General features: G+C 42.5%; 1 protein-coding gene across 14 annotated transcripts in view; it reads right to left on the bottom strand.

Annotated features, from left to right (window-relative positions):
- Clip1 (CAP-Gly domain containing linker protein 1) overlaps positions 1–11,868 on the bottom strand; it is an 88,194-nt gene that overhangs the window by 72,515 nt on the left and 3,811 nt on the right. For all 14 annotated transcript variants that reach the window (XM_026784208.1, XM_026784212.1, XM_013349947.2 and 11 more), the window contains exons 3-7: positions 9,158–9,282; positions 6,662–6,884; positions 2,923–3,120; positions 2,290–2,393; positions 1,317–1,377 (exon numbers count right to left, since the gene is read on the bottom strand). In XM_026784208.1, the coding sequence (XP_026640009.1) occupies positions 1,317–1,377; positions 2,290–2,393; positions 2,923–3,120; positions 6,662–6,884; positions 9,158–9,282 (711 nt within the window). The remainder of the gene's footprint in view (positions 1–1,316; positions 1,378–2,289; positions 2,394–2,922; positions 3,121–6,661; positions 6,885–9,157; positions 9,283–11,868) is intronic.

Here is an 11,868-nt window from a genome sequence, read left to right as displayed (position 1 = left end):
CACAGAGATCCGCCTGCCTCTGCCTCCCGAGTGCTGGGATTAAAGGCGTGCGCCACCACCGCCCGGCTTCCCTTTATTCTTTATTGACTATAAAAATATATCTATTTCCAAAGAAATCAGAGTTCCTGTTTGGAAGGACTCCTTAAATTTAAGCCAACAAACTCCAAAATCTTGACAGTGGCAAACAAACAACAACAAAAAGAAACCCAACAACAATAAAACACACACACACATATATATATATCGTCTGCTGGGCATGGTGGTGCACGACTATAATCTCAACATCTGGGAGGATTGCTACAAATCTGAGGCAAGCCTGACTTGAATTGTAAGTTCTAGACCAGCAAGCTACATAGTGAGGCCATGTCTGCAGGTCCACTCAATAGTCAAAGACTGTATAGACAAGTACAATTTTTACAAAATGCTATGAAGAATCTTACAGAATCTTCAAATTTTGAAAAAGTTAATAATTTATATTTGTCATATATGTGGCAGTGGCTTAAAAAGCATCCAAACCATTTAACAGCAGTATATAATTCAAAACTAATTGTAATTGTTAAGAAAATAAGAAACCTACTATTATAGGAAAATGGGTGGTTGTTTTTTTTTTTTTGGAGCCTGTCCTGGAACAAACTCTTGTAGACCAGGTTGGCCTTGAACTCACAGAGATCTGCTTGCCTCTTCCTCTAGAGTGCTGGGATTAAAGGCATGCGCCACCACTGCCCGGCTGAAAATGGGTGACTTTTAAGTATGCCATAGAAGTGGCATAAATTGCTCCTGGTTTTTAGTAACTACATTATTTAAAAAAGAAACTATCTAATCCCTGGCACCAATCAATCAATCAATAAAATGAACTACGAGAACACATTGTTTACTTTTATAGTGTTATAAAGGATTTGTTCTGCCCCACTACAGAAGAAAGCAGAGCCACAACAAAGATGCTTTGGTATGCACTATTATGTTGAAACTTAGTTGTTTTTTTTTTTTACAATGCTATTTCCAGCATCTGAGGAGCAAGCAGAGTCTTACTAAGACTGTCTTAACACACACTGCCAGATTTATGACTTGATTAAATCCAATTAGCTTCCAATTTGAAGCACAAGAAGAGTGCTGAACATTTTAATTGCTGCATGGATTAGGATACTGCAATCACAGGTGCAAGAACCAAGCTTCCTCAGCACAACCCAAGTGACCAGAGGCGGGATGCCTGACATCCTCTTGACCAGCTGTTCTGACAAGGATCCCTGGCCCGGTGTATCACTCGTATTTCTCAACACTGGCATCCAGAAAGGCTTTAGAGAGCTAGAAGGGTTTACCTCAAGATCGCCTTTGGTAATGGATTCTTCTTCTACTCGGAACTGAAGGTCCTCAACCTTCCTGTGGAGTAAAACCAAAACATTGAGGAAAGTGCTAAGGAATACCTTACCCCACAGCAGGCAGGAAGAGCAGTTGCCTGGTGAATTTGGTGTCCTTGATAAAAACAAACACTACAGAGACATAGATAATAAAGGTGTGCATCTTTAGAGCACTAGTGTATAAAAGCTGTGCTGTAGTTATTTAGAAATTCCAAATTTTATCTAGGTATCAATTCTAGAAGGCATTTGGTAAAAAAATTTGAAAAGAAAAAAAATCAATTGTTTCCCTTGGGCACACATACCAGAATGGATCAATCAATCAAGATCAGATCAACCAGGGGGCTGGAGAAATGGCTCAATGGTTAAGAGCACTGGCTGTTCTTACAGATGACCTGGGTTCAATGCCCAGTACCCACATGGCAGCTCACAACTGTCTATAACTCCATTTCCAGAGAATATGCCACTTTCACTCAGACATACATGTACTCAATGCACATTAAAAAATAAAATAAATAAGTCTTAGCCAGGTTTGGTAGAACAATGCCTTTAATCCCACACTTGGGAGGCAAAGGCAGAAGGCTCTCTAAGTTCAAGGCCAGCCTGGTACACAGACTGAGTTCCAGGACAGCCAGAGCTACACAGAGAAACCCTGTCTTGAAAAACAAGATTAAGTTTCTTTATAAAGACTAGGTAAGAGAAACCAGTGATGCTGGTTTAGTGATGCTGACTAAAGCTATCCTCGGGAGGTTTAGCATTCAGTGGCAGTAAGGATCTGTTAATCAAGTCAGGAGAAGCTCCATCAATGCCTACTCTCTCCACATATCAGATGTCAGTTTTGGCTGAATACAGTCATTCCCTGGGTTTTGTCAACAAAGTTGTTGACAGTAAATTTCTCGCTAAGACAACATTGAAAAAGATTACACTCAAGGATCACCTTCTCTCCTCTTCTAGTTGGTTGAGGAGCTCCACTTTCTCCCTATCAGCAGCTTCTACCATTGTTCGCAGCTGGTCCATCTTGGCTTCCAGTTCCAGGACATGCTGGGGAAGCAAGAATGTTAGTGAGTAGCCCAGGGATACTTCCAAATGGGTATGGCGAAGTGTGACCACGATGGGTGGGCATCAGTCTTGATACATTCTAACACTTTCTATCTCAGGTGGTTATTCCTGTCAACTTTCCTGTAAACTAGATGACAAAAAACTCCACATCATATAGCAACAGAAGGCAACAGTAAAACAAGTCTCAGCTTTTCCAATATGAAACATTTGTCAATAATAATCTACAAACAACATCTGTGATCACTAAGGTCCTAGTAATGATCAGTTAATGCAGACAGACTCAAAGCCTAGACATAAAGATCAAATGGCTAAGATAAAATCAAGAAGAACAAAACTTTATGATGATGGAAACTGGAACCCAGACCACAGCTTTCCAACAAGCTCAGAAATTGATTCTCATTTCCTATGTTCAGCTCCAACTCCCTGGCTCCAAACACCAGGCACTCTTTTTAGCCTCATCACTCAATTTAGAAACCACCACCATATCCACAAGATCAACACCAGACTTCACCTGGTCATGCCCATCTCGGGCCAGGGCTAGCTCCTGCTCTATCTCCCCCACGTGGCTGGTAGCCTTGGCCACCTCGGCCCGCTCCAGGTCCCGCTCAGCCAGCAGCTGTTCAATGTGCTGCTGCTTCTCCTTCAACGCCTCCTGGAGGGCAGTGGTGCCCGAGATCTTGCGGGCGTAGCGGGAGGAGGTTTCAGTCAACTGCAAAGGAAAGTCAGAAAAGTGAAGGGTGATGGTGCTACCGGGGAGGAAAGGAATGAGCAATGCATGCATAGCAGGCATCTCCTCGGCAAAGCAAAAGTGCGGTCCCAGCTTGCGGGTTTGCAAAATATTAGGCAAAGTTCTCACCCAAGAAAAAAAAAAAAAGACCTCTTAAAAAAAACAACAACAAAGAAATAGAGAAGCTCTCAGCAAAGTTGAGAGGATGTTTAGAAGATGAATGTGTAGCTCAAACATGGGTAGTTTGAGCTCAGCTGACAGGGACTGGAGGAATCTAGACAGTTTTCACAAAACCAATTTTAAAAGTTTGTCTAAAGTCCGATATAATGGCTCACATCTGTATTCCAGGACTCAAGAAGCTGAGGCAGGGGAACAGCCAATGAGCTCGAAGCCAGCCTGGGCTATAGAGTAAAACCCTATCTCAAAACAAAACAAAACAAAACATACCAAAGCTCTTTAAACTACTTCAGCCTGAGCTATTGTTATCTTCTGATAACAACATATGGCTAACCTTTTGATCTTGGTCTTAAGGCTGAGTTTGCAAAGCTTCCAAACATTGTTAGGAAATGAAGACAACACCCTCAGAGCCACAGCTCTTCAACTGATGAAACAGGTGGATTTTTGTCAGGATTTCCAGCATTTTTCTTTGCAAAGGAAAAACTTGGAAGATATCACGCTGGAACCTGGTCTCTAGGATTTGGATCCCAATCACTAGATATTTATAAGATTTAAAAGCAAAGTCTGGGTGAAGAAAGACGGTCAGACAATCACACACACAGAAGGAAAAGGAAATGAGAAGATGGAAAGAAAAAGAGAAAACTATGAAGAAAAAGAAATGGTAAGTGGGAAGAAGACAACAGGGCAACAGTGGGGCAGGAAGGAAGAAGGAAAACAGAAGGACAGGAGGTAGCTGAGACAAGGGCTGAAGGACCCTGAGAAAGAATGGGTTTTCTTGTCATCTATCCATCTCTGTCTTGAAGCTAATAGTCGGATAAAACCCAGAGGAAATGACCTGCCAAAGTGGCAGCAGGGAACTGGACAAAATGAAGCACATTCCTCTCTGCAGGCTCCCACAGGCTCTGCAGGCTGAGAAGGTGTTTGAAAACGTTTGTCCATGGCCTTGACTTAGCAGTTGCTGGATCCAGATCAATTCGCCCTTTGCTTCCTCTGCTCTAGGTCAGTCTATCGAGCCCTCATCTCAGGGAGCAGACAGTGGGGATCTTCATCAATTAATCCATCAATCTGATTGGATAAGCAAAGAAATCCAATCAAACTTACACTACCTTTTGTTGTTCATTTTGTGGAATTTTTTGAATTATTTAAATATACTGGGCACAAAGTCCATTTCTCTCTTTTTAGCATTAGTCCAGCATTCCCACCTTGCTGCATGGTTAAGTTATACTTCTCACTAACATCTCCTTGAGTACATTAAGTGTGAGGTCACCAAACCATGTGCACAGATTTGCCGCGAGGGCCCATGAAAACTCATAGGCACGATGAAGAATTTGTAAAATCCCAAAGAAATGCAAGGGTAGCTGTTGAACAGCATGCAGATGACTAGATCAGGCACTTCAGTTTCAGTTAGATTGTGATCTACTCCGTTCAACAGCACCATGTCTGCAAAGTTGGATGCTGGGAACTGTGAAGACAAAAACAAGTACTATGCACACATCAGGGCAGCACAGGAAAGGAAGGCCCCAGAGGTAAACACAATTCCAACGCATGACAAGATGCACAATGCCCAATAGGAACATGTTCCCTAACAGTGAGACACTATAGTTACTGAAGAATTAACTAAAGACTAACTTTTCTGGGGGCTGTAGAGATGGCTCAGTGGCTAAGAGTGCTTGCTGTGAAATCATGAGGACCAGAGTTCTGATTCCAGCACTCACCTAAGAAAGCAGGTGTCCCACAAATGCCAGCTCCAAAGTGCCCGACACACACCTACATGAGCACACGCATACGCGCGCGCGCACACACACACACATACACACACAGATAAATCAATCATTCAAAAATATAAACTTTTCAATTTCTATCTACCAAATACACCTCTCAAGAAAAGTTAAAATCACATTATGTTGTATCCCCATTATGCTCTTCCTATCATTTCTATCAGAAACTATAGCTACCCCACAGAAATATACCAAGAAACAAAACTGTCTCACAAGGAGATAGCTCTTAATAGTTTTCTTCTGTAAATGAACTGAGCTATGAGAAATTAAAACTTGTCTGCTAAATGTTAGGAGGGGAGACTGAAGGATACAGGGAGAGCTTGGTATTCCCTAAAGAAATGGACATAATTGAGAAGCTGGTAACAGTTCCTCAGGGAAGGACTTCTCCAGAGCAGACATGTCATGGAACTGTTCCAAGACCGCAGAGTGACGTCCATGCTGGGATGCACTGAGCCTTTGCTCTCCATCTCCACTCCACTGCTCCTGTAATATTTTTCTCCTGAGAATCATTTTTCATTGAACTGTGAAGGATGCAAACTAAAACAGTCTGAGACATGTTTATTTTACCTGCAGCTCACTGACAGAAGAATATTACAACCACTTAAGAGACTTCACCGCCCCCCTCCTCTCTCTTCCTGAATAGAAGGTAAATGAGATCAAAGACTGGAACCCTAGTGCTGAGGTCACCATCTTACTTTCTAACTGTTGCCTCGAGTCCACATCAAAAAGTTGACATCCTTAATCCCAGCACTCGGGAGGCAGAGGCAGGTGGATCTCTGTGAGTTCGAGACCAGGACAGGCTCCAAAGCCACAGAGAAACCCTGTCTCGAAAAACCAAAAAAAAAAAAAAAAGTTGACATACTGAATTCAGGTGGGAATAGAATCTTACTCCCATTTCTGATATAAACAACACCTGCCTCGTTTCTAAGAAATGAAATTAAGGTCAAGGGATGACATCAAAATAATCTGAATACTAACTATATCATATTCACAAAAAGAACAAGGTGCTGCTTTAACTCCAGCAATTCCACTTTCAATGCTCTAAATGGGAAAAGGAGAAGAGAAAAAGGGACCAAGAGAAAGACATGAAGAGAAAAAACAAAACCTAACAAGACTCTTCCTAGCATCTTCAAGTTCCAAAAGATCACTCAGAATCATCTGTTCCACAAAGGAGCACTCACACATTAGTAGTGGATTAGACTACACTAAAATTATAAAGCATTAAATTCTCTCAAAATACACTGGTCCCTAAAATTGTTAGACGTCAAAGAGAAAGAGACTTATGCCCATGATGAATGGGATCCCTCCAATTTCCCTGACATTTGGGCCCAAATAATTTCAAATAATAAAGAGTAGTTACTACAGACTTCCCAAGAATAAGCATTAAAGCTACTATGAATAAAAGTGCCGCTAAAATTCTATTCCAAAACTCATGGACTTGCAGGAGTCACAGCTCCAAAACTGCCTCACACAGACTTTCACAACAAGCTATAGCCGACATTCAGCACACAAGCAAAGCGGGGCACTAGCTGTGGGCATTTGGTGCCTCAGGAAGGAGGGAGGCTTACTAGTCCTGTTCGGCTGGGTTTGCTGCTCACAGAAGAGGCCACAGAGCTCATGGAGCTGAGAGAGGAGGCGGAGGGGCTGCGCTTCAGGTTGGCGGGCGTGGTGGCCATCACTCGCCTCACAGCGGCTGCTTTGGCTTTGGCTGGTGTAGTAGAAGGGAAGCCAATCTTTGTCACTTTGTGGACAGGAGCAAACAATCCATACTTGGGCTGACACTGAAAATACCTTTAGAGATAAATAAAAGGAGGAACAAATACAACTTAATTACAAAAAATAACAACTATAACCAAACACTCTTCCAACTCAAAATGTGTGAGATTATGTAAGGACATAAGTAGTTCTGTTATGTGATAAATGCAAATAGAAGTGTAGAGACTTAGGGACCCCACTTAATAAAGTCATGACAAACAAGACCAGTAGTCACACAAGACCCTGACTCTGGCAGATCCACTGAAGTAAACTAGAAATGTCAGTTATCCGAGGACACTAGAGATTGTGGCAATTACAATGCTTAAGAAACAGGATGGCTTTGGGGCAGAGGATGTGGCTCAGTGGTAAAGGCTTGCTTCCGTGTGAGAGACCTGGTGTTTGGTTTGTTTTTTTTTTTTTTTTTTGGTTTTTCGAGACAGGGTTTCTCTTTGGAGCCTGTCCTGGAACTAGCTCTGTAGACCAGGCTGGTCTCGAACTCACAGAGATCCGCCTGCCTCTGCCTCCCGAGTGCTGGGATTAAAGGTGTGCGCCACCATCGCCCAGCTGGTGTTTGGTTTTTGATACACAGGACACACACAAAAAAAGGGAGATGGCTTCATAATAGTTTTTACTGAGAGATTTTTATCTCTGTGAGTCATGATGTTTGGGGGGTTAAAGCTCATATAGGTCAATGTTAACTAGATGTCATGATTAACATACTGTACACCAATAATGACCATGCACCATCTCACAGCTGCACCCAAGGCTGTCAGAACATCTGACGAGGAAACAGTCTAAGCCAGCATGACTCCATGCACTGAAATCCAAGCACTTCGGAGATGAAGAGGATCAAGGAGATCAGGAGCAGCCTTGGCTACTTGAGTAATTCGAGGCCAACTTGAGCTATGTGAGCCCAAAAAGAATTATGAGAAATCCTTGTACATCCCTCTACTCCAAGGGCAGAGCAGGGGTGCTCTTACAACAGGAGGGGTGCTCCGTGGCTAGTTCCCGAGCACAGATGGATTCTAATCAGACATGAAGACACATTTTACAGATGGATTCTAATCCAAAACGAAGACACATTTTACATTTCTTTTTCTAACAAAGGCTGTTACCTTCTCTTTGCCACAACTCTTCTCCTGATGCTCAGGAACTTGTAGAGGCCCACTACTTTCTTTTTTTGGTTTATGTTTTGTTTTTCAAGACAGGGCTTCTCTGTGTTGCTTTGGAGCCTGTCTTGAACTAGCTCTTGTAGACCAGGCTGGCCTCAAACTTACAGAGATCTGCCTGCCTCTGCCTCCAGAGTGTTGGGATTAAAGGCATGCACCACTATCACCCAGCTTGAGACCCACTACTTTAAAAAAAGAAAGCCAGAAAGAAAAAAATATTTGCTGTGCAGAGTGATACTCAATGGCCAGCTGGCCTAGCCTAATTGGAAACTCCAGAACAATGAGAAATCTTGAACTGACACCTAAAGCTATCTTCTGGCATGTACACATGTGCATATGAATATGCATTAAAAACAAAAACAAACAATATTTTCTAGTTAGGTCCCAGAAATAAAAAAGTCTAGATGTTGTGATATACACCTTTAATCCCAGCACTGGGAGGCAAAAGCAGGTAGATATCTGTGAGACAGAGGCCACTGGTCTACATAGCAAGTTCCAGGACAGCCACAACTACATAAAGAGACCCTGTCTCAAAAAGTAAATAAATAAACAAACTAATGAATAAATAAATAATAAAAGTATATCTACCAGAATAAATAAATAATAAAAGTATAGCTCCTAGGATAGACAGACAGACAGACAGACAGACAGACAGACAGACAGACAGTAAAAGTATGGCTCCTGGGGGCTGGAGAGATGGCTCAGTGGTTAAGAGCATTGCCTGCTCTTCCAAAGGTCATGAGTTCAATTCCCAGCAACCACATGGTGGCTCACAACCATCTGTAATGAGGTCTGCTGCCCTCTTCTGGTCTGCAGACATACACACAGACAGAATATTGTATACTGTATACATAATAAATAAATAAGTATTTTTTAAAAAAAGAAGTCAGTAAAAGTATGGCTCCTAGTCAGTCACAGTAGCTCATATCTTTAGTTCTCATACTTGGAAGACTGAGTTGGGCAGGAAGACTGCCAGGCTAGCTTGGGTTTCAGAAGCAGTCTCAGGCCAGCCTGTTCCAAAGAGTAAGTGTATAGCTCCTCAGACAGCCGTTTCCACTGTATTACCCATGTGTGGTGAGTTCTGCTAGCACACACCTATATGTCTGAGGGAGAAGCAGTATCACACAATTCCAAACCAACCTTGTTCCAGCAACAGCACCATCATTCTTCCCCAAGGGTTCATCTAATTCCACACCACACCACTCCCCCTTGGCAAAGTCAGTCTCTCCAAGAAACCGGACTACACCAGCCTTAGTGCCACCAACCTAAAAGAAGAATAAAAGGTGAAACTTAAGAAACATTCAATAGCTTATTCCTTGTGGCCCTCATAAATGACAGGTGGTGCAGTCCATCTTCCCATCAGCAGCTTCTCTGCTTTGTCTTCTCAACTCTTCTCAATCCTGAAGCCACACTGGCTGCTTACCTAAGTGACACACTGCTAGACTGACCTGATGTCTGGTGTAGTCCAATAATGCAACATTCTATATCATTCTATATAATATGTAATCATTAAGGCTTCTTACCAAAGTATTATCTTACTTAGAAAAACACTTGATACCAGGCCAGCAGGCAGACTCATTAGATAAAGGCACTAGCTGCCCCAGCATGTGAGCCTAACAAGTACATGCAATCTCTGGTATCCACATAAATGTGGAAAGAAAGAACTGATCTCATAAAATGTGTGCCCACAAATACACACATACACAATAATAAATAAAATAAATTTTAGAAAAATGCTTGATTACTTTAGAGCAATTCTCCTGGTTGGAAATAAATTACTTGCTATAAAAGTAAAAACCCAGGGCTGGAGAGATGGCTCAGTGGTTAAGAGCACTGACTGCTCTTCCAGAGGTCCTGAGTTCAATTCCCAGCAACCACATGGTGGCTCACAACCCTCTGTAATGAGATCTGGTGTCCTCTCTGGCCTGCAGAATACTAAGAATACTGAATACATAATAAATAAATCTTTAAAAAAAAAAAAGTAAAAACCCAGCGACAACAGAGAGAAGTAAAACTCATCTGTGACCCTAGATTCTTTGTATTCTCTTGTATTTCCTTTGTCTCAACACAGTGACGTATTAAAGACACAATCTACACGTGTAGTTTGGGCTCACTAACTGCATAGCAAATGAAAATTTAAACTTTATGCTGGGTGCTGGTAGCATACCAGCACTTAGGAAGTGGAGGCAAGAGGCTGAGACGTTCAAAGTCATCCTGCAGCACATAATAAGCTTAAAGCAGGTGGATCTGAGTTCCAGGACAGTCAGGGCTAACAGAGAAACTGTCTCAAAAAATAAATAAATGAAAGGAGGAAGGAAGGAAGGAAGGAAGGAAGGAAGGAAGGAAGGAAGGAAGGAAGGAAGGAAGGAAGGAAGGGTAAAGAAAAAAAATAATGTAAGTACTTTTAAATGACCGACTCTACTGTAAAGGTTCTGTTTCCTTACAACTGTTAAAAAAAATACCACTCCTCAAGATTTTATTCACATGTAGTCAAAACTAAGAATCTTATAAAATCTTTTCCTAGCCATCTTTAATATAGCTATAAACTAGTTACCACCGAAGCCACCCATCAGCATTACTGTGGTTTCCCTCCTCCAGGTCCACACAGCAGCAGCAGCAGCAGCAGCAGCAGCAGCCTGCATCACTTGCCTGGCCACACCCCTTCTTCAGAACGTGTTTTTCATTTCTCACCTTTTCCTAACCTTTGGTCATTCCACACCAGTGCGGAAGACTGAACACAGGGCCCTGTGCATGCTGGGCATGTGCTCAGTCTGTACTGAGTCCACCTGTACCACAGTCAAGTCTTTTTCAGTAGACAGGGTCTCATTATGTAACCCTGGCTGTCTTGGAATTCACTATGTACAAAAGACTGGCCCCAAACTCAGAGATTCACCTGCCTCTGCCTTCTGGGTGCTACGACTAAAGAGGTGTGCCACCATGTCTGGTTATCTGGTTAGGCTTTGAACTTCCTGCTTTGGTTTCTTTCTTTTTTTTTGGGGGGGGGGGGTGGTTCAAGACAGGGTTTCGCTGTAGCTTTGGAGCCTGTCCTGGAACTAGCTCTTGTAGACCAGGCCTCAAACTCACAGAGATCCACCTGCCTCTGCTTCCCAAGTGCTGGGATTAAAGGCTTGCACCACCACCGCCAAAGGTTCCCTGTTTCCACCCCCCAGCCCCGGCTATAAGTGTGTCAGCAGTAGTGTGTGCTACCGTGCTCAGCGTTTATGTGGATGTTGGAGATCAGACTCAAGTTCTCGTGCTTGCAAAGCACACACTTTACTGAGCTATCTCCCCAAGCTCCCTGCCTCTGCCCAATTATTTCTTTTTTGTTTTGTTGTTTTTTGTTTTTAGAAACAGGGTCTTGCTATATAGCATAGCCAGGATCTGAACACTCAATCCTCCTGCCTCTGCCTCAACAGAATTGAGATTGTAGGCATTCAATACCATGCCTGACAATATTTTTAAATTTTAAATGAAACAGTTCAGATTTCTAAGTCCCTTTGCATGTGTGCGTGTGTGTGCGTGCATGTGTCTCCCTCCCTCTCTCCCCCTCTTTTTCACTTGTTTTTCATTTTTTGAGACGGGTTTCTCTGTGTGATCTTGACTGTCCTGGAACTCATGCTGTAGATTGCCTCTACCACTTGAGTACGGGGATAGTGTGCAGCCATCACTCAGCTACCATGCTTAGTTTCTAAATCTTATTTTTTTAACTAATTTAAAGTAAAAATGTTTCTTATTTCTAAATCAAAGATTTATGTTTAGGGGCTGGAGAGATGGCTCAGAGGTTAAGAGCATTGCCTGCTCTTCCAAAGGTCCTGAGTTCAATTCCCGGCAACCACATGGTGGCTCACAAC

The sequence above is a fragment of the Microtus ochrogaster genome, chromosome 2 (genome assembly GCF_000317375.1).
Source record: "Microtus ochrogaster isolate Prairie Vole_2 chromosome 2, MicOch1.0, whole genome shotgun sequence".
NCBI lineage: Eukaryota > Metazoa > Chordata > Mammalia > Rodentia > Cricetidae > Microtus > Microtus ochrogaster.
Note: the sequence above shows the minus strand (reverse complement) of the source record. Positions and strands in the feature narration are given on the sequence as shown.